The sequence below is a fragment of the Chiloscyllium plagiosum genome, chromosome 5, assembly GCF_004010195.1.
Source record: "Chiloscyllium plagiosum isolate BGI_BamShark_2017 chromosome 5, ASM401019v2, whole genome shotgun sequence".
Lineage (NCBI taxonomy): Eukaryota > Metazoa > Chordata > Chondrichthyes > Orectolobiformes > Hemiscylliidae > Chiloscyllium > Chiloscyllium plagiosum.
In genome coordinates, this window is record NC_057714.1 from 97,678,482 (window position 1) to 97,702,435 (window position 23,954).

Sequence of the window (23,954 nt, forward strand, 5' to 3'; positions counted from 1 at the left end):
GGGGAACACTCCCTTCACAGATTGCTGGACCTGCTGAATATTTCCAGAATTTTCTGTTTATATTTCCAACACTTGTAGTAATTTGTTTTTGCTTTATATTATTCAGTCTCTGAGCTAAAAGACCACAGAATACAGTTACATATTCTTCTTTGCTTTAAATATTTATTCACTTTGCCTGGAAAGACTGCTCCTCACATCAAATAATTTTATGCTCCTGTAAACATTATTGCAAACCTAAATTTCACCTCACCCTTTCCTCCCTTCTTGGTAATAATTCTAAATTAATTACCTTCACGGACTGCTCAACCAAAGCAGTCTTTGTAACTGAATATAATTTTTTACCATTTCCAAATCCTACTAAGTCTCCTTTTATGCCTTTTCTGCCCCAGTGTACACTTTCATTTATCTTTTTATCTAAAATGTAATGTAATTCTCATCATTATTCAACTGAATATTCTGTTAATTCAGATAAATTACGTACTTTTTCCTGAAACTTTTTACAATATTCCTTACCTCCACTAATTTCCAATTATATACCATCAGTAAATGTCAAGGTGGTTTACATGATACCCAAACAATACATGAATATCATGAATAAAAGTGCTCCACTAACTAATTGATACCACTTCCAAACCATCGCCACTTATCACAGCATTAATTTATCCTAATTTTTAACTATCTTGCATTTAAACTGTGCCTTTAAGATGGAAACATGTCCCAAGATGCTGAATAAAGATGTAAGAAAAACAGTTGAGTCAAAGAGCAAGAAAGTTTGGATAAGTGGATTAGAACTTAGGTTAGAACTGCCCTTAAAGTAAGTGATCTGATTAAAAAGGAGGAATCAGGGAAGTATGCAGGGGAGGGAGAACTGCATGTCTGAAGAAAGATATAGAAGGTGAGACAATGGAAAGATTTGAATGAAGGATTAGAATTTTAGAACAAAGGCATTGATGGTGACTGGCATCCTAACTCGTTCAGTTCACTTGTTACAATGTTTGGAGAGTGGTTGGGACTATACTCATTGCAGTTTTGAAGAATGAGAGATCTCATAGACAGTATAAAATTCTAACTGTACTAAAGTGGGTAGATACAGGAAGAATGTTCCTTGGCAGGGGAGTCCAGAACCAGGGGTCATAGTGTAAGGATATAGCGTAAACTGTTCAGGATTGCTGGCGGCATGGCAGCAGCTCACAGTGGTCTCTCCCGACCTATTTAATTTCAGTTTTCTAAGGCACAGGAGCAACAGGAAACCTGGTGTTTGCAGATACTGTTACAGTCTGCAAACAGTGCTACAGCAGAAACAGGCCAAAACAAACCTGAATGGAGAGCTGTTGAAAGAGTTCCGCGATCTTGGTTTGCTGCGGACCAGACCTCCAATCCTCAGCCTTGCCTGATGCCAGTGGCCGGGTGTTGAAACATCAGAAGTGGTGTGCAAAGAGGCGGAAGCATGGTAAGGAGGCAAGAGTTAGTGCTGGGCTAAAAACAAACGCTAGCCAATCAGCTCTCCCGTCCATTCTGCTCTCCAATGTCTGCTTCCTGGACAATAATTTGGACTGTATTCGATTGCAGCAGGCTTCTCAGCGTGAGTTTAGAACTGCTGCGTTCTTGCTTTCACAGAAACATGGCTTAGCGACAGAGTTCCAGAAACCACCATTTGGGTAGACAGGCTTGCCTTGTTTCGTGCCAACAGAAATGCAACTCTCTGCGGTGAGGTTCAGGGTGGGGTCTATGTGTCTACATCAACACGAAATGGTGCAAGGACTCTGTACTAGTCTCCAGTTATTGCTTATCACTGGTGGAGTTTGTGATTGTTAGATGCAGACCATTTTACTTGCCATGGTAATTCACTGCTGTCCTTATAGTCGGGTGTATATTCCTCCCAGTGCTAATGCTAAGAAAGGCCCTCTATGAACTGTCTGAGGTTATTAGTGGATTGCAGGATGCACACCCCGATGGACTGTTTATTGTTGCTGGAGATCTTAACCATGCGAATCTCAAGTCTGTGCTCCCTAAATTCCATCAGCTGTGGACTTTGTGGCAAGACGGGATAGCACGCCGGATCTTGTTTATGCTAACACCCCCAGTGCATACAGGGCAGAGCCCCAACCCCACCTTGGCTCCGCAGACCACATTGCTGCTTTATAAATTCCAGATCGCTCGTCAAATGTGTCAAACTGGTTCTGAAGCAGGTGAAAACCTGGCCAGCAGGAACCATTTCTGCTCTTCAACACTGCTTTGAGCACATTGACTGGCGCATGTTTAAGGAGGCGGCAACCAATGGCGACTCCATCATCTTAGAGGAGTACACAGTGATTTGCTACATTAGCAAGTGCATTGACAATGTCACTGTGTCTAAGACCATCACTTCCCGCCCCAACCATAAGCCATGGATGACCAAAGGTGTGTGAGCTACTGAGGACCCGTGATTCTGCCTTCAGAGCAGATGACAAGGTAGCCCTAACAATAGCAAGGGCCAAACTGTCCCGGGCCATCAAAGAGGCAAAGCATGCAAACACACAGAGAATATGCAACCTTTTATCAGGATAGCAGTGATATGCAGAGTATGTGAAAGGGTATTCAGGCCATCGCCAACCACAGAACAGCATTGCCTGCTTGTGCTGGTGAAGCCTCCCTCCGGATGAGTTGAACAACCTCTATGCACAGTTTGAGGCACAAAATGATATGGCAGCGAGGAAGACCATCCCCCCTCCCAATGATTAGGTGTTGTGTCTTACCACGGCTGACGTGAGGAAATGTCTATGCAGAGTCAACCCACGTAAGGCTGCTGGACCAGATATCACCCCTGGTAGAATGCTCAGAGGATGCTCTGATGTGCTGGCGGATGATTTCACAGACATCTTTAACATCTCTCTGAGTTGTGCCATTGTTCCAACGTGCTTCAAGACTGCTACTATCATCCCCATGCCTCAACAACTACCAGCCCACCGCATTAACACTCATCATGCAGTGCTTCGAGAGGCTCATGATGACACAGATGCCATCTCCACCACCTTCTATCTGGCCCTTACCACCTGGATAAGAAGGACACCTACGTCAGATTACAGTTCATTGACTTCAGTTCTGCATTCAACACTATCATTCTTCAACACTCAATTGGAAAGCCAAGTCTTTTGGGCTTGAAACTCCAATTGGATCCTAGACTTCCTGACTGGGCGACCTCAGTCAGTTCGAATTGGGAACAGCATCTCCAACCCATCACACTGAGCATAGGGGGCCCTCCAGGGCTGTGTGCTCAGTCCACTGCTGTTCACCCTGCTGACACACGACAATGCAGCGATGCACAGCTCGAAATATATTATTAAGTTCGCAGATGACACGATGGTAGGGGGTCTCATTCACAGGAACAAGTTAGCATACAGATTGGAGGTGCAGCATCTAACAGACTGGTGCAGAGCCAACAACCTGTCTCTGAACGTGGACAAAATGAAAGAGATAGTTGTTGAATTCAGGAGGGCACAGAGCAATCATTCTCCACTGGACATCGCAAGTTCCCCCGTGGATATAATGAAGAGCTCAAAATTTCTTGGCATCCACCTGGCAGAGTTTCTGACCTGGTCCCTCAACACCAGCTCCATAACCATGAAAGCCCAGCAGCATCTCTACATTCTGCGCCAGGTTGAGGAAAGCCCATCTCCCATCCCCCATCCTCACAACATTCTACAGAGGGTTTATGAAGAGGACCCTGAGCAGCTGCATTGAATTGAATTGAATTGAATTTATTGTCACGTGTACCAAGGCACAGTGAAAAGCTTTGTCTTGCGAGCAATACAGGCAGATCACATAGTTAAGTAACATAGATAAGTAAATAATAGGTAAACAGCGGCAAAACAAAAACCACAGGTACAGGCGAATGTTAAGAGTTTGTGAGTCCATTCAGCATTCTAACAATAGTAGAGTAGAAACTGTTTTGAAACTGGTTGGTGCATGTGTTCAGGCGTCTATACCTTCTCCACAATGGTTGAGGTTGTAGAAAAACATTGCCAGGATGGGATGGATCTTTGAGAATGCTGGCAACCTTTCCTTGATGTGAGCCTGGTAGATGGATTCTATAGATGGGAGGTTGGTCTTTGTGATTGTCTGGATCGAGTTCACCACTCTCTGTAACTGCCTCTGATCTTGAATGGTACAGTTGCCATATCAGGTTGTGATACATCCAGACAGAATGCTCTCGTTGGCTCACCTATAAAAGTTGGCAAGGGTATTCGCCACATGCCAAATTTTCTCAGCTACCTGAGGAAGAAGAGACATTGTTGGGTCTTTGTAACCAGTGCGTCCAAGAAAATCTGTTGTGGATGACCACTCCCAGGAACTTGACACTCTCCACTTGTTCCACTTCTGTGCTGTTAATGTTTAGGGGGCATGAGTAACATCCTGCCAAAAGTCAATATTGAGTTCCTTGGTTTTACCAGCATTGAGAGGTAGGTTGTTCTCAGTGCACCATTTTTCAAGGTCTTCCACCTCCCGTACGTATCTGTTTCATCACCATCTGAGATTCGACAGACTATGGTGGTGTCATTAGTGAATTTGTAAATGGCATTAGTCTGGAATTTGGCGACGCAGTCACAGGTATACAGTGAGTACAGTAGGGGGCTCAGTACACAGTCTAGATTAGAGTGGTGCTGGAAACGCACAGCCGGTCAGGCAGCATCCAAGGAGCAGGAAAATCAACGGGCTTTTGCCTGAAACGTCGATTTTCCTGCTTCTCGGATGCTGCCTAACCAGCTGTGCTTTTCCAGCACCACTCTAATCTAGACTCTGATTTCCAGCATCTGCAGTCCTCACTTTTGCCTGGCTGAGTACACATCTCTGGGGGGCTCCAGTGTTGAGTGTTAATGTGGATGAAATATTGTCCCCAGTCTTCACTGATTGTGGCCTGTGGGTCAGGAAACTGAGGATCCAGTTGCAGAGAGTGGGGCTTATTCCGAGATCACTAAGTTTAGTAATCAGTCTCAAGGGGGTAATAGTGTTGAAGACTGAACTGTAGTCAATGAGTAGGATTCTTATGTAGCTGTTCTTTGTGTCAAGATGTTCTAAGGAGGAGTGAAGGGTAAGTGATATGGCATCTGACCTGGATCTGTTGGTCCGATAAGCAAATTGGAGTGGGTCAAGAGTAGCGGGATGGCTGGAGTTGATTAATGCCATGACCAGCCTTTTAAAGCACTTCATCACCACCGAAGTTAGGGCCATGGACGGTAGTCATTGATACATGCTGGCCCTCTTGAAAGGCAGGGACAGTGGCCTGCCTCAGGGAGAGGTTGAAGATGTCCGAGAAGAACTCTGCCAGTTGATCTGCGCATGCTCTGAGCACACGGCCTGGTACTCCACGTGGTCCCATCACTTTCCTTGGATTCACATGAAGGAAAACTGATCTGACCTCTGATGAAGTGACTGTTAGGATAGGTTCTTCAGGACTTGTCGGAATAGGTGTTACCTCTCCAGATATATTCTGCTCAAACTGAGCATAGAAGGCATTGAGACGATCTGGGAGGGATGTGTCATCGTCTGCTATCTTGCACTATCTCTTTTTAAAACCTGTGATGTCATTCAGTCCTTGTCATAGTCGCCGGTTGTCTGACTGGGTCTCCAGTTTGGATCAGTATTGGTTCTTGGCTGTTTTAATGGCTCTACGAAGGTCTTACTTTGATTCCTTATATTTGAGTGGGTCTCCTGATCTGAAGGCCTCACATCTGGTTTTTAACAGGTTCTGTATGTCCTGATTCATCCAGGGTTTCTTGTTGAGGAACACCCGGATTGACTTCCTCTGGAAGCAGTCCTCCACACACTTGCTGACATAGTCTGTGATGTTGGTGGCGTACACGTCAAAGGTACCTGTGGACTGTTTGAACATCAACCAATTCCAGACAGCACTGGAGTTGATCCTCTGCCTCCTCTGACCAGCACTGGACCTGTATCCACGAGGGATCTCCTGCTTGAACTTTTGCCTGTAAACTGGGAGAAGAAGCATGGCATTGTGGTTGGAGTTCCCAAAATGAGGGCGTGGGATGGAATGGTAGGCATCATTCACAGTGATGTAGCAGTGGTCTAAAATATTTGGGCCCCTGGTGGGGCAGATAATGTTCTGGTGGTACTTGGGCAATACCTTCCTTCGATTGGCTTGATTGAAGTCGCCAGTTACAATCAACAGGGCCTCGGGGTGTTCCATCTCCATGGTGTTAGTGGTGGAGTACAGCACATCCAGAGCCTCCTCAACCTTAGCATCACTGCCTGGTTCGGGACTTGCACCGTCTCAGACTGTAGGACCTTACAACAGATAGTGAGGACAGCTAAGAAGATCATTGGGGTTTCTTTTCCCTCCATTTCAGACATATACACCACATGCTGCATTCACGAGGCTAACAGCATTGTGGACGAACCCATATATCCTTCATTTAAATTCTTCTCCCTCCTGCCATCTGGCAGAAGATATACCAGAGGTTCAGTCTCTCACGGCCAGACTGTGCAATAGTTTCTTTCCCCAAGCCATCAGGCTCCATAACACTATATGATCACACTCTATTCCATTTGCAGTTTTTTGGGCAACTTTTTGAATTGCTGCTAAAACAATGATTTATTAATGATCATTCATTGTTACATTGTAATTTATTTAAAACTGTGCCTATTGTCAAGAATTACTGTGCTGTCTTGCATGTTTTGCACTTTTCTATGCACATTATGCTGCCCTGTGTATGACTGTACTCTCGTGTTGCCTGTGTGTTCATAAAGCATCTTGATACTGGAGGAACACAGTTTCATTTTTATTGGACCAGTTGTAAATGGTAGAAATGACAAATAAAATTACTCTACTCCACTCTTTACCCAGAGAATGGTTAGTCTGTGAAATTATCTGCCAAAGAAACAAATTGAGGCCGGATCAAAGGTTATGAGGTGAAAGCACGAACAGGGTACAAAGTTGGATGATCGGCCATGATCATATTGAATGGCAGAACAGGACTGAAGAGCTGAATGGCTTACACCTGTTCCTTTTATTTATGTTTCTATAATACAGGTGATGGGGTAGTGGTAATGTCACTTGATTTGTAACCTGAAAAACTAGGCTCATGTTCTGGGGATATGACTTTGAATCCAACAAACCAGATGGTGACAATTAAATGCAATTAGTAAATCGGAATTAAAAGCTAGTCTAATGGATAATAGGAAACCATTGTCATTTGTCTTTAGAAGGATCCAGAGTAAAACACACACAAATACACACCTGTACTGTTAGTGCCTTCAGTGGCACTTAAGTGCACTGTACGTGATGTCAATTTTTTGTAAATGATTTTCAGAACAAAATAGAAAAATTAGGAGAGAAAGAAAGATAATTAATATTGCAAGTCACAAACTGTGGGCAGCTTTGGACATTGAAAGTCGGATATTAGTTACTGGTAGGAATGAAATATAGCAGGACTGGATGCATACTTTAACTAAGGTTTGCTATCAGAATATTGTGAAAAGGAAAGATTGGTGTCTCTATTGAAAACTTAGCCAATGGATGTTAACCATAAGAACACAATAATTCTCTCATGTGATAATATGCCCCTTTATGTGGCCAAGACTACACTTAGAATACACCCAGCAATCAAATAAGTGATGTAAGTCTGAAATTTGAAGAAGTCAGAGCTATGTGTCATTCCCACAATTAGACAATAAGATGACTGGTGTAATAAAATTCAATGACTTTGAACTGTAAAAAAGAGTAAAGAAGGGAATTCTGGAGATAATTAGAAGACCAGTCATGAGCTGAGTCAGAGAATACAAACTTAAAAATCACACAACACCAGGTTATAGTCCAACAGGTTTATTTGGAAGCACTAGCTTTCAGAGCACTGCTCCTCAATCACCTGATGAAGGAGCAGCACTCCGAAAGCTAGTGCTTCCAAATAAACCTGTTAGACTAGAACCTGGTGTTTTGTTATTTTTAACTTTGCACATCCCACCTCCCAATCAGAGAATGCAAGATTGTATGATCATGATTTCTCCATAAGGAAGGTGATAAACTCTCAACTTTATCTTTAAACGCTACTATTCTGACATCATGTCTCGCTTGTGCTGAACAAAGTTAATCATTGTTACCAACTGTGGTTGAGGTTGGATCATTGGATATCAGGTTATCTCAAAATCTAACAGATTGGCAAAATGGCACAGAAACATACCATTCAGCCCAACCAGTTCATACTGGTGTCTATGTTGCACTTAGACTCCTCACACTTTTTCTTGCATAAATCCACCAGCTGGGCCATCGATCCCTATCTCCTTCATCCGCTTATCTAGTTTCCCTTTAAAGCATCTATATTATTGATTGCACCCACTCCATATACAGACTGACAAAGCCTTTGTACAACTTAATGCAGGAACATAGGCATTAGGACCAGGAATAGCAATTCAACCCTCCCGAGCCCACTCCACCATTTAATGTGATCATGACTGATCTTATCCTGGTCTCAACTCCACTTTCCTACCTACTCCCCACAGCTCTTAATCCTGCTTTTCATTAGAAACATATCTACTTTTTTCTTGAATATGTTGATTGATTCTGCCTCCACTGCACTCTGGGATATTGAGTTCCACAGGTTCACAACCACCTGAGAGAAGTAGCTTCTCCTCAGCTCTATCTCCTCACTGTATGTCTATGGTCTCTTATTTGAGACCGTCCCACAAGGAGGGACATCTGTTCAACATTCACCCTATCAATCCCCTTTAGCATTTTACACGTGACAATCAGATGCCCCCTCATTCTTCTGAACTCCAGTGAGTACAAGCACATCTGCTCCTCATACGACAGCCCTTTCATCCCTGCAATCAATCTGGTGAACCTCCTCTGAACTACCAGCAGTGCCACCATATCCTTCATCAAGTAAGGAGAGCAAAACTGGACAAATTGCTCTATGTGTGGTCTCACCGATGCCATATAATTGTAACAACATATCTTTACTTTTATAATCCTTTCTTATTGTATGTTGCACCTGCACATCTATTGTCTGTGATTCATGCACAAAGACACCCAGATCCCTCTGCACTGACACACTTTGAATCTGCTTCCAATTTAAATAACAATTTGCCCCTTTATTTTTCCAAAGGGAACAATTGCACATATATCCACACTAAAGCCCATTTGCCATCTTCTGGCCTATTCCCCTGGCCTTAAATAGTTTTGCAGTAAAGAACCACAATTTTCTACAAGAATAGACTATTGTAAAAGGATTCACCAATAGATACATCACAAGGCCTTAACCATGATATGTACCTTTGACATAGGCGAAATATGGTTCTGCAGTATTGTAGCACTATCAAAGACTGCCTTAATTGTTTTCCAAATCAACCTGTTCAGGCAGACTGGAATAGGTGGGGTTTGGACTTGAACCTCCTACAGCCTTCTGGCACAGAGGTAAGGATGCTACAATGGCCCCTTCAAGGCAGCCTTGTTCACTTAGATTTTGCTTGCCACCCTTCAGTTGATATTCACTTGTGCAAAGTCCTTTCTCCCTCCACTGAAATTAGATTTCCCCTCATTTATTTTTCATACTCTGGATTGCTTCCTATAATCACTGCTCCAAAATGTTGCATACTGATACTTGATCCTCTTGGCCTAACTCATTCTCAACATGTAAAAGTAAAGTCACTTTAGTCCCAGAGGACTGCTCTCCCATTAACAGACCCGACTGGTGGTGAGTTTAACCTGAGAGTTCCTATGCCTCGGGCAAAGTGCAAGGTTAGGAATGTAGGACCTCATTGGTAACCTTAGCCTCTACAGGAATTGAAGCCATGCTGTTGGCATCACTCTCCATCCAGTCAACTGAGCTAACCAACCCCTTAGAACCAGGCCCAGCAACTCCTCCTTTCTTGTTGAATTGAAAACCAGGCAGAGTTTTTCCAGACCATGAATGGCACGGGCAATGGTAAGAAATTTAGCAAAATAAAGTGAGAGTTGAGACTCTTTTTGGCATCAAGACCAAAAAGGCACATTTTCCAACAAGTCTGGATATTGAGACGAGATCCTCGCTGGTGAGTGCCAAGAGACCTATTAAAATGGATTATTGCTCATTACCAACTCGTTACTATCTTATCAGGCGTCATTTCAACAGAGTTTCCCACTCTCCCATTTGTCAGATACAGACTTAAAATATTAAGAATTCCTGATATGAAAGTCTGAGCTGGCATCTGGAGACTCTAGTTCACTGCTTGCTCCTCCAGACCTTTATCTTGGACACCCAGAACCAATGTCTCAGATATGATCCTTAAGCAGCAGCTGCGCACATTCTATACCCATGGACCTTAGTATTTGAAACGTACAGCCTCCCGCTGTATCATCATGACAGAACTCCAATCTACTCACAGTAACTGCTTCACTTTGGAGCGCATCAACACCTTTCATTGGAATCCTGCTGGGAGGATAATTTGCTCATTTTGACAGGCGCCCAGTTCACAGTTTGGACCAGACTGCATCTTGGGGTTGCTCACTCATTCCTTTTGCACTCAATCACTTTGCTCCTACCTGGATCCTCACAGCACCCCTATCTTGTCTTGCCTTCATTTTTACATTTTGGTCCCTCAGCTCGACCTTAAAGGCTCATGGTACTTCTGTCTTGCTTTGCTATTGAGTACAAATAAAAAGCCAGGCAACTTGATATGCTTGTCATCAGTCATCATTCAAGAGGTGGAAATGTTGCTGTGTGGCACCATACTATGTTAGTTTTATTAAGATAAGATTCGCTACAATATGGAAACAGGCCCTTTGGCCCAACAAGTTCACATCAACCCTCTGAAGAGTAACCCACCCAGACCCATTCCCCTACCCTATATTTACCCCACAATGGGCAATTTAGCATGGCTAATTCACCTGACCAGCACATCTTTGGACTGTGGGAGGAATCCGGAGCACCCAGACGAAACCCATGCAGGCACAGGGAGAATTTGCAAACTCCACATAGACAGCCATCCGAGGAGGGAATCAAACCCGGGTACCTGGTGCTGTGAGGCAGCATGATAACCACTGAGCCACCGTGCCACCACCATGATCCACACATATCATGTGCCAGCAATATATGCGCCAAATTAATTGCATGTGCCTCAAACAATTGTCCATGTCCCAAACTCAAAGAGAAGTATGTCTCAGTTAAATCTAAGGAGACACTTTTAAGGCTGGGGGCCCCAGCATACAAAGTCAAAGGCAACCTCAATATCATTCCAGGGGCTTTGGCATGGTCAATCAGCCACTTGAGGCTGTGAGGGTCAGGGTCTTTTCCATGTAAGGATTCAGGAGCTGAATGTCGGGCACTCCACCAGTAGTCCTGGCTTTTTCAGCACCATTATAGGCTATTTTTCCTGGACTGAGATAAAAGGTGGGATTGAGTGAGATGAAATAGGCTGATGAAGCTGTCATTGCTGGTATAGGTTGGAGAAAATATCAGAGATGAATACTCCCAAATAAGTAAGTAGTCCAGCCACAGGCATTGAGTTTGGGTGTGGTGGTATTGAAGGGGCATTGAGTCATTGACCTTCTCTCAGCACTCCTATATTCAGCATTCAAATTCAACCTTCCAAAATGAATCACTTCGCGTTTATCCAGGTTGAATTCCATCTGCCACTTCTCAGCCCAGCTTTGCATCCTGTCAATGTCTTGTAGCCTGCAACAACCCTCTATGATATCTACAACACCACTGATCTTTGAGTTATCCCACCCCTCCACTTCTTCATCCAAATAATTTATAAAAATTACAAAGGGCAAAGGCCCAAGAACAGATACCTATGGAACACCACTGGTCACCGACCTCCAGGAGGAATACTTTCCACTACCACTCACTGTCATCTTTCGGCCAGCCAATTCTGCATCCAGACAGCCAAATTTCCCTGTATCCCACACCTCCTAACTTTCTAAATGAGCCTACTGTGGGGAAACCTTATCTAATGACTTACTGAAATCCATATACACCACATCCACTGCTCCACCTTCATCAACTTGTCTCGTCACATCCTCAAATAACTCAATAAGGCTCGTGAGGCTTGACCTGGCCCTCACAAAGCCATGCTGATGATCTTTAATCAAACTATATTTTTCCAAATAGTCATAAATCCCTTCTCTCAGAATCCTTTTCAGTACCTTGCTTATCACAGATGTAAGACTGATTGGTCTGTAATTCCCAGGGATTTCCCTATTCCCTTTCTTGAACAGAGGAACAACATTCGCCTCCCTCCAATCATCCAGTACTACTCCCATGGAGAGTGAGGATGCAAAGATCATCGCCAGAGGCTCAGCAATTTTATTCCTCACTTCTCGTAGTAACTTGGATATATCTGATCTGGCTCTGGGGACTTATCTATCTTGATGCTTCCCAGAATGTCCAGCACATCTACTTTCTTAATATCAGTCTGTTCAATCTATTAACCTGGTCCATGGTGTTCTCACTATCAACGGGCTCCCTCTCTCTATTGAATAGTGAAGGAAAAAACTGATTTAGGGCCTCCCCTACCTCTTCAGACTCCAGGCCCAAATTCCCACCACTATCCCTGATCAGCCCTACCGTCTCTCTGATCATTCTCTTCTTCCTCACGTAAGTGCAGAAAGACTTTAGGTTTTCCCTGATTCTTCCTGCCAAGGCTTTTTCATGCCCTCTCCTAGCTCTCTCCTCAGTCCATTTTTCAGTTATTTCCTAGCTACCCTGTAATCCTCTCAAGCTGTGCCAGTTCCTTGCTTCCTCAACCTGAAGTAAGCTTCGTTTTTCCTCTTGACGATAAGCTCCTCTTCTCTTGTCATCCAAGGCTCCTTCACCTTATCACTCCTTGCCTGTCTCAGTGGGACAAGGTTATCTAACACTTATAACAATTACTCCTTAAACAGCCTCCACATTTCTGTTGTGCTTTCCCCCTACAACAATTGTTCCCAATTATGCTCCACAGCTCCAGTCTAATAGCAGTATAATTTCCCCTCCCCCAATTAAATACCTTCCCATACTGTCTGGTCCTACACTTCTCCATGCCTACGGTAAAGGTGAGGCAGGTGTGGTCATTGTCACCGAAATGCTCTCCCACCAAGAGATCTGACACCTGGCCTGGGTCATTGCCTAGCACCAAATCCAATACGACCTCCCCCCGCAGTCCATCAAAGTTTTACCTGCACATCAGCCAATACCATTTATTGTATCCGTTGCTCCCGATGCGGTCTCCTCTACATTGGGGAGACTGGATGCCTCCTAGCAGAGTGCTTTAGGGAACATCTCTGGGACACCCGCACCAATCAACCACTCCGCCCTGTGGCCCAACATTTCAACTCCCCCTCCCACTCTGCCGAGGACATGGAGGTCTTGAGCCTCCTTCACCGCCGCTCCCTCACCACCCGACGCCTGGAGGAAGAATGCCTCATCTTATGCCTCGGAACACTTCAACCCCAGGGCATCAATGTGAACTTCAACAGCTTCCTCATTGCCCCTTACCCCACCTCACCCCAGTCCCAAACTTCCAGCTCAGCACTATCCCCATGACTTGTCCTACCTGCCTATCTTCTTTTCCACCTATCCACTCCACCCTCCTCCTTGACCTATCACCTTCATCCCCTCCCCCACTCACATATTGTACTCTATGCTACTTTCTCCCCACCCCACCCTCCTCTCATTTATCTCTCCACCCTTCAGGCACTCTGCCTGTATTCCTGATGAAGGGCTTTTGCCTGAAACGTCGATTTTCCTGCTCCTCGGATGCTGCCTGACCTGCTGTGCTTTTCCAGCACCACTAATCCAGAATCTAGTTTCCAGCATCTGCAGTCATTGTTTTTCCCCCCTAGTCGGCCTATCTACATATTTATCATGATGTTACCTGCGCTGGAATGGGTTTAGTTATGAAGAGAGTTTAATAGACTGGGGTTACCTTCCTTGGAGCAGAGGCGACTGAGTGGGGACCTGGTTGAGATGTATATAAGTATGAGGGGCATAGACATAACAGATAAGAAGAAATATTTCCCCTTAGTGGAGTGATTCTACAATCAGAGTCCATATATTTAAGGTACGGGGCAGGAGGATTAGAGGGAGTATGAGGAAAAACTTTTTCACGCAAAGGGTAGTATGAATTTTGAGCTGTCTGCAAGTATGGTAAAAGCAGAAACCCTTGAGAAGTATCTAGATCTATTTTTGTGCTGTATGACTCAATGACCTTATGAATGTGAATGAGTGTGCACTTTCAACATGGAGGCATACAAGGCCAAGTGCTAGAAAATGGCATTAGAACAGTTGGGTGATTGTTTTTGTCTGGCACAGACTCAGAGCCAAAGGGTCTTTTTTTCTGTTCTGTAGACCTCTATAGCTTTAAACCTACTAGATGTTTTTGAGGACTTAATTAGTGGTATACTCAGGAAAGATGTATCCCAGGCTATTGAGGGATGCAAGGGAAGAGATATCAGGGGTCCTGGGTGTAATTTGCAAATCCACAGGTGAGGCTTGAGACAACTAGAGGACTGCTAACATTGTTCCATTATTTTACAAAAAGGAGGATTGAATACACCAGTAAATTACAAGCCAGACAGACTAACCTCAAATGATGAGGAAGTTATTACAAAGAATTCTAAGTGATGGAATACATCTACTCTTGGAGAGACATGGATTGATGAGGGATAGTCGCCGTGGATTTGTAAAGAGAAGGTTGTGTTGACTAATTTGATCCAATTCTCTGAGGATGTAACTGCATGTGTTGGTGGGAATAATGCGTTTGATGTGATTTACATTGATTTTAGCAAGGTTTTTGATAAAGCCCCTCATGGAAAAGTGCTCAAGAAAGTAAGAGTGCATGGGAGCCGTTGGATTCAAATTTAGCTGAGAGGCAGGAAGCAGAGGGTGATGGTAAAATGATGTTTCTGTAACTGGAAGTCAGTTTCTGAGGGGGTTCCACTGGGCTCGCTTGCTGTTTATTGTTTGCATTAAATGACTTGGACTTAAATATAGGGGGTATAATCAAGAGGTTTGTGGATGTCACAAAAATTGATTGGGTAGTAAATAATGAGGAGGAGTCATAATCTGCAGGAGGATGTCAACAAACTGCTTGTTTGGACAGAGAAATGTGTTAGGGTAAAGCACTTGAGGAGAACTAACAAAGATAAGGAATTTCACTATGAATGGCAGGGCCCTGGAAAGTACTGAACAGGAGAGGCCTCTGGTCTTTGAGAACATATCCATAAATCCCTGAAGTTAGTAGGGCAGGTGGATAGAAAAATTAAGGCATCATTTGGGATACTTGCCTTTATCACCTGATGCATAAAATACTAGATAAGAGAGGCTTACAAAATGTATATTACATTGGTTAGATCACAATTGTTGTACTATGTGCAATTTTGGTAACTACTGTTATGAGGTTGAAGGTGCATACTGTATTTTTAAGAGAGAGAATGCTGTTCTGAATTGAGAGATTACAAGCACTTGTGTATACAACTGGATGGCAGTCCCAGAGTGTACTGGAAAATTGAAAATATGTAACATTTGGCTGTGTAATGGATACCTGAGATTTGGTTGCTGTTTTGACAATGATTCAAATTTAACAATCAGTTTAAATTATGCCCCAGAATACTAAAACCCAATCGAGTTTGAATTTATTATTTTGCCCATAATGAGATGATCACTTGTTGGGGGGGGGGGGGGGGGGGTATAAAATGCTGACATTTTGAAAATTGGTCAGAGAGCAACTGCTGTCGAAAGAGAAACTACCAGAGAGCTAATTGCCCATCTAATAATATGCTCTTAAAGAAATTTTTAAAATCCCCTCTATCAAAGGTACCTTTCCATGTAAAGTCTATTTGCAGTAAAAAGAAAGATGACCCAGGGAGATCAGCAGAAAAACTGAAGACAGCAGGGAAGACAAAGTCGGAATATTTTGAGATTAAGTTAATGTAATTTTAATTAGTGTTTATTGGAACAGCATATTTAGTAGAATTGGGGTCAGATAGTAAATAGTTAAGAGAAAGGGGGGCTTGGATTTGTAAATAGTTTTTTTTGTTTAATGTTCACGGTTAGTTAGAAAAATAAATTGATGTTTTTTCTTTAAATAGTGGAATTTTAACAGATTACAAGGTGAGATAGGCTTTTCTGAGTGCTTGGGGTTGAAAAATGTGGTGCTGGAAAAACACAGCAGGCCAGACAGCATCTGAGGAGCAGGAGAATCAACGTTTTGTGCATAAGCCCTTCTTCAGGAATCTGAGTGCTTGGTTTAATTAACAGGGGGGTTCAACTACAGCTTTGTAACACTACACCATAGGAAGGATGTAATGCAATAGAGAATGTGCAGAGAAAATTTACCAGAATACTATTTATGGTGAAGGTTTTGAGCAATGAGCAAACATTGAATAGGATGGTGTTGATTTCTTTGGAACAGTGAAATTTCAAAAATAACCTAATAGAGGTATATAAGATTATGACATATATGAACAGAGTGGATAAGAAAGCACTTCTTCCATTAGTAGAGGGGTCAAAATAGAGGGGCATAGATTTAAGGTAAGAGATAGAATACTAAGGGGAGAGTTGATGAGAATTTGTTTTCACCCAGACTGTGTTGGGAGTCTGGAACTCACTGCCTGAGAGTGGTTGAATCAGAAATATTCATTTGCATTGACACAGCCTCCTGGGCTGTTGGCCAAGACGTAGAAAATTGGATTAGTGTAGTCCGATTTTTGTTGACTGGCATGGTCATGATGGGCTAAATGACCTCTTTTCATTCTATAAATGTCTCTGGATCTATGAGTATCAGTCAATGTGCTATATTTCAATTTATAAAGAGCTTTCGATAAAGTCATATACAAAATATTAGTAACTAGAATTGGATAACATCAGATTCAGGATAATTTACTCACATGAATCAGGAATGACTAACAAAAAGAAAAGTGACTAAAAGGAAGTGAAAGGTAGTAGTGTTGTAGTAATGTTGCTGGTTTTGTAATCCAGACACTCTGGGTATGTTGGTTCAAATCTCCATCCTGCTTTAATGGGTGACATTTAAATTCATTTCTGGGGTGGCATGGTGGCTCAGTGGTTAGCACTGTTGCCTTACAACACCAGGGACTCAGGTTTGATTCTAGTCTTGAGCGACTATGTGGAGTTTGTACATTTTTCCCATGTCTGCATGGGCCTCCAGGTGCTCCAGTCCAAAGATGTGCAGGTTAGGTGTATAGGCCGTGTAAATTGCCCCGTAGTGTCCAAGGTTATGTAGGCTAGGTGGATTAGCCATGGGAAACACATGGGATTGGTCTGGGTGGGATGCTTTCTGAAGAAGCAGTACGAACTCAATGGGCTGAATGGCCTGCACTGCAGGGGTTCTCTGAGGAATAAATGGACTTTTCTCTGCTTGTAATTAATGGGGTACTCCAAGGATCAGTGCTTGGGCCTCAGTGATTTACAATCCATATTAATGATCTGAATGTGGGGACCCAATGTTATATTTCCAAGTTTGCTAGTGACACAAAACTAGAAGGAAATGTCAGTTGTAAAGAGATTTCAAAGTAGCTTCAAGGGAATTTAGACAGGCTAAGTGAGAAAGCAAGAGCATAACAGAGCATTGAAAAATGCAAAGTTATCAAAATCTATCAATTTGATGGGAAAAACAAAGCACAGAATTTTTCTTAAATGTGCAAGAATGGAAAATAATAATATCCAAAGAGATCTGGGTGTGCTCAGTGAGTCACTGAAATATGTTGATACAGCAAGCAATTAAGATGGCAAATATTAGAATTTTGTTGTAAGAGGGTTTTAGTATGAGTACAAAAGTCTTACTGCAATTGTATGGATCATTTTTAAGAGACATTTGGAGTATTGCATACAATTTCAATTTCTTTACAATAGAAAGGGTATACTTGCCCTTGACGTAAAGATTCACTGATTTGATCCCTGTGACTGTCTTATGAGAAGACTAGCATATATTTTCTAGAGTTTTGAATGAGACATCATCTCATAGAGACACATTAAATTCTTACAGGATCTGGAACGCTGGGGACTGAGTCTCAAGATAAGGGGTAAGGCCATATAGGATTGACACGAGCAGAAGTATCTTCATTCAGTGATTGATGAATCTTTGGAATTCTCCATTTGAGAAAGGTGTAGAAGCTCAGACATTAAGTATATTCAAGATTAACATATTTCTAGATATTAAAGATATCAAGGAATATGAGGATAGTGCAGAAAAATTCTGTGAAGTTAAATGATCAGCCATCATCTGGAATGACAAAGCAGTTGCCTTTGAGAAGGTGGTGGTGAAGTGCGTTTTTGGACGATTACAATCCATGTACTGTAGCACACCTACAATGTCTTTAGGGAGAGAATTCAAGAATTTTTACCCAAGAACATTGAAGGAACGGCGATATATTTCCTTCCAAGCCAGGATGTTGAATGGCTTGGAGGGGAACTTGCAGGTGGTGGCTGTCCTTTGTACTTGCTGTCCTTGTTCTTCTTGCTGAAAACAGTTGTGGGTTAGGAAGGTATCAATCATATAAGGATCTTTGGCAGATTTCTGCTGTGTATCTTGTACACAATACACACTGCTGCTACTGAATGTTGGTAATGGTACATATGGATTTAATGGCAATCAAGTAGGCTTCTTTGTTTTGAATGGTGCAAAGCTTGAGTGTTGTTGGAGATGTACTCAGTCAGGCAAGTGATTGATTTATTGTCACATATACCAAGGTACAGTGAAAAGTTTGTTTACTAGCAATACAAACAAATCATAGTAAGAAAGGATATACAGATCAAAAAAAACTTAGAGGCATACAAGTTACATTGCACAGGGTATGCACTAGGCAAGATCAGCATTAGCAAGGTCAGCATTATTTGAGGCTAGAGAGCTCATTCATCAGTCTAATAATGACCAGGAAGAAGCTGGTCCTGAACCTGCTGGTACATGCATTCATGCTTCTGTATCTTGCCTGACAGAAAAGGTTGTAGGAGATCATTACTGGGGTGCAATGGGTTTTTGATGATGTTGGCAGCCATTCCACGGCAGCAAGCCAAGTAAACGGAGTGCATGGACAGAAGGTTAGCTTCCGTGATGGTCTGGGCTGTGCACACCACCTATTGTAGTTTCTTACTGTCCTCGGCAGAGTAGTTGCCAAACTAGGCCATTATGCAGCCAGATTATATGCTCTCAATGGTGCATCTGTAGAAGTTGGTAAGTGTCCGTCTGGACATGCCAAAATTCCTGAGATACCTGAGGAAAAAGAGGCATTGTTGTGCTTTCTTGACCTCCGCATCTACATGAGAAGTCCAGGGCAGGTTGTCGATTATCGCCATTCCAAGAACTTGACGCTCTCCACTCTCTCAACCTCACTTCTGTTGATGTAGATGGGGCGTGTTATCCTCCTTTCTTTCTGAAATCAATGATCAGTTCTTTAGTTTTGCCAACACTGAGAGGTTGTTGTCATTGCACCATGTCACCAAGCCCTCTATCTCCCTTCTGCATTTTGACTTGTCATTGTTAGATATCCATCCAACCATAGCAAATTTGCAGATGGCATTTGTTTGGAATTTGACAATACAATCATAGGTGCACAAGGAATACAGTAGGAGACTGATGACACATCCTAGGGGGGCTCCAGTGTTGAGTGTTATTGTAGAGGACATGCAGTTACCTATTTTCACTGACTGCCATCTGAGGGTTAGAGAGCTGAGGATCCAGTTGCAAAGGACAGAGCCGAGACCAATATCACGGAGTTTTGAGATCAGTCTGGAGGGGAAAATGTTGTTGAAGGCAGAGCTGTAATCAATGAGTAGGATCTAACATAGGTGTCCTTGTTTTCCAGATGTTCCAGGGATGAGTGTAGGGTTAGGATAGGGATATGGCAAATAGTGAGTATTCCATCACACCCCTGACTTGTGTTTTGAAGATTGTGAACAGGCTTTGGAGAGTCAGGAGGTGAGTTACTTGGTGCAGTATTCCTAGCCTCTACACAACTTTATTCCAGACATTTCAAAAGGGGATAGGATGAGGTACAATATTACAAAAGTCAAAATAGCCCATTTTAACATTCCAAATATTTATTTTATGATACACCATTTTCATCAATTAACTGCGTGTAATGTATTTGTAATTCCTTTTAGAGTCAGACAATTATCTTCTAAGCATTAACTAGATCTTCAGGTAAAGGCTCTTTTATGAAACCTTTGTGGAATGTTTGATCGCTTCACTTAAGCAGATCTGTTATGAAATTTATCATTGGTCCTTTACTCTCATTCATTCTATCCTCGTCTAACAATGACAAATGGTCATAGCAAAGTAAGATATACAATATTAATCAAAGCTATAGGTAGGCAGGTAACACATATTTCAGTTCTAAGGATCCAATTGAGAACTTTTAACTTATTTCTTTATTTTTCTATGTTGGCCTTAAGACTTTGTGCCTAGGTATCTTGTACCTAAGGTGCACCAGGAATGACAATACTTTTCAGTACTTGAGTATGACAATAAACCTAATTCTAATTGCTCTAACCAGGTTCTGAAAATAGTCTCAATGCACAAGTTGCAAAATATGCAAAACTGAGGTTACAGAGTCAATAATCAGTCAGTCTGAGATTTATAGAGACCACTGCATTCATTTCATCAGTTAAGCAAGTAGCTTGAAAGTGGCAATAAGGCATTCTTGCATGTTGATGCAGAATGGGAGGTTGTTATGGTTCTGTTCGCCAAGCTGGAAATTTTTGTTGTAAACGTTTCGTCCCCTGTCTAGATGACATCCTCAGTGCTTGGGAGCCTCCTGTGAAGCGCTTCTGTGGTGTTTCCTCCGGCATTTATAGTGGCCTGTCCCTGCCGCTTCCAGTTGTCAGTTTCAGCTGTCCGCTGTAGTGGCCGGTATATTGGGTCCAGGTCGATGTGTTTGTTGATGGAGTTTGTGGATGAGTGCCATGCTTCTAGGAATTCCCTGGCTGTTCTTTGTTTCGCTTGCCCTATAATGGTAGTGTTGTCCCAGTCAAATTCATGTTGCTTGTCGTCTGCGTGTGTGGCTACTAAGGATAGCTGGACGTGGCGTTTCGTGGCTAGTTGATGTTCATGGATGGGGATGGTTAGCTGTCTTCCTGTTTGTACTATATAGTGTTTTGTGCAGCTAACGATCCCCATCCATGAACATCAACTAGCCACGAAATGCCTCGACCAGCTATCCTTAGTAGCCACACACGCAGACGACAAGCAACATGAATTTGACTGGGACAACACTACCATTATAGGGCAAGCGAAACAAAGAACAGCCAGGGAATTCCTAGAAGCATGGCACTCATCCACAAACTCCATCAACAAACACATCGACCTGGACCCAATATACCGGCCACTACAGCGGACAGCTGAAACTGACAACCGGAAGCGGCAGGGACAGGCCACTATAAATGCCGGAGGAAACACCACAGAAGCGCTTCACAGGAGGCTCCCAAGCACTGAGGATGTCATCTAGACAAGGGACGAAACGTTTACAACAAAAATTTCCAGCTTGGCGAACAGAACCACAACAACGAGCACCCGAGCTACAAATCTTCACCCAAACTTTGAAGAATGGGATGGTGTATAGAGAAAATTATGTTTGATCAATCCATTCAAATGAGTAAGGGAACAGTTTAATAAAAACAAGAGACCAAACAACAGTAAACTATACAAGATACAAACTACATTAAGCTCCAACTCTTTATGCTGTTGACTGCAATTAAGCACCACAGCGCTATAAAATATGATTAATGAAAGTACAGTTTGCATGCTTGATTTGTGATCGAGGGCTTTGCGGTACTTGATCACCTCCAGAGTTATTAAGGGCACGTTTACAGCCGACACAAACTAATACAATTTGACACCATAAAAGAAATTTCTGGAGAAACTCAGTCGGTCTAGCAGCACCTTTGGGAAGAATGCAGAGTTAATGTTTCGAGTCTGGTGACTCATTTCTGAACTCAGTTCTGATTAAGACCGACTGGACTCGAAACTCTGCTTTCTTTCCACAGGGAGAAAGTGAGGACTGCAGATGCTGGAGATGAGAGTCCAGAGTGTGGTGCTGGAAAAGCACAGGAGGTCAGGCAACATCCGATGAGCAACAGAATCGACATTTCGGACAAAAGTCCTTCATCAGGTGCTGCCCAGTCTGCTAGGTTTCTCCAGCAATTTCCGGTTTTGTTTCGGATCTCCAGATCTTTGTTACATTTTACTGATCGACATTAAAATGCAATTGGAAATGATAATGAGTGGAGATTGGGCATTTATTTTGATGAATTAGAAAACATTGTTTGGGTAGAGAGGGTATTACAATATGGCAACAGGTGCAATGAGAATGAAGTGAACTGAATGGGGTTCACAGAAAATTGGGGAGGTGATATGGTGGTATTTTAGATGTAGTGGTTGGAATACATTTTAAACATCGAGATTTTGTTTCTAAAAGTAACAAACACGTCGTGCTATAAGAAACAACTTGTTAGTTCCAGTTTAACAACACGTCTACCGAAATAAAAAGTGGGGTTTAAAACCTACAGTACGGTGAATGGTGTCAGGACGTTGCCAGACATGGTGCCTCGAATCCCAGAGGGTATTTCAGTGAGAATCTTCATGCTGTTCTCATCCTCCTCCGTGGTGTTGCTGTTGTGCTTGGAGTGCGGAGATTTGCTGCCATTGCCGCTGGATTCGGTGGGGGCCGCCTCCCCGAGGTCGACGGCCGCATCGTGGCTGTGCGAGCCCACCGGCTTGGCTGGGTGGCACGACAGGATGTTGATGTAGCAGCGGCACAGCTCCGGGCACACGGCCTGAGGTGACTCGGATAGCTCCGGCTGGGGCAGCTGCCTCTGCGGCTGCGGCTGCGGCTCCTGCTGCGGGTGCGGGTGCGGATTCGGCTGCGGCTGCGGCAACTCGCTTGAGTCGTTATGGTGCAGCACCACCATCGTCTTCCGGGCGGCCGAGCAGCGACAGAGCAACAGGCACGAAGCCAGGGTCAAGAGGCCAGAGCTGCTCGCTATCATCCTTTTACTCGCCTCTCATCGCTCATTGATATCCTCAGGACCCTCCTCCCCCCACCCACCAACCGCCCGCCACCGGAGGGTCGATTTTAATATGGCGAGAGAGCGAGAGAGATAATATTATCAGGAAAGGGTTGCGGCCTGGAAGCCAATCGTTGCCATGGTGAGTGAAGGCTCTCTCCCCGCCCCCTGGCCCGAGCACCACTTCTGCGCCTGTGCACCTCCTTTGTCCCCGTGGCCCGTCGCTTGGAGACGAGCGTCGCGTCATCACAACAATAGGGAACGGCCCCGCCCACCTTCCAAAGTGAGCTCCGCTTTGTTTGGAGGCCATTCGGGCCGTCTTGTCTGCCTGTAAGCGCCTCCACTGAGCATTTTTGACTTCGTTGCCAATCTCTCGCCTTTTGCCCGCAATCCTGCACGTTGTTTCTACATTTTCTTTATCATGGCCCCCTAGATTAATAGTGGTGCTATTCAGTAACCTAGATTAATATTCTGTGGACAGGAGTTCAAAACCCACCATATCAGACGCCAGAATTTGAATTCAACAAAAATCTGGAATTAAAATGTTCACTTCCCATCTCCAACATCTTCAATCCTCACTTTCTCCCAGTCAGTTAAAACCTTACTGTGAAGCCTCTTCCAAGGATGCACATCTTGAAGAAGTTCTCCTCCTCCCTCTACAAGGATCTCAGTGAGAGATCCTATTGCACATACCTATCACATTCCCAGCTACCTTCACCCCAGCCCCACACCCCTCCCATTTATCTCTCAGTCCCATTTGGGCTCCTTCCCCACTTTCCTGATGAAGAGCTTATGCTCGAAATGTCGACTCATGGAACTATTCTCATAAACCATCTCTGCACTTTTTTGCATTGAATTCACACCCTAAAATGTTGCCAGTATAACTTAAGCATAACCTCCCTGCTCATATATTGTATGCTGCTACTCTATGAACTCTGGTATACAGTATACTTTCCTAACAGTTCGGTCAATCTGTCCTGA

The 23,954-nt window shown here is 43.4% G+C and overlaps 1 protein-coding gene across 6 annotated transcripts in view; it reads right to left on the reverse strand.

The window, feature by feature from the left end:
* The window catches only part of LOC122550094 (leucine-rich repeat-containing protein 37B-like), a 156,854-nt gene extending 133,697 nt beyond the window's left edge, over positions 1–23,157 (reverse strand). For all 6 annotated transcript variants that reach the window (XM_043690668.1, XM_043690665.1, XM_043690663.1 and 3 more), the window contains exon 1: positions 22,474–23,157. In XM_043690668.1, coding sequence (XP_043546603.1) covers positions 22,474–22,955 — 482 coding nt within the window. In that variant the 5' untranslated portion in view covers positions 22,956–23,157. The remainder of the gene's footprint in view (positions 1–22,473) is intronic.
* Positions 23,158–23,954: the final 797 nt, after the last annotated feature.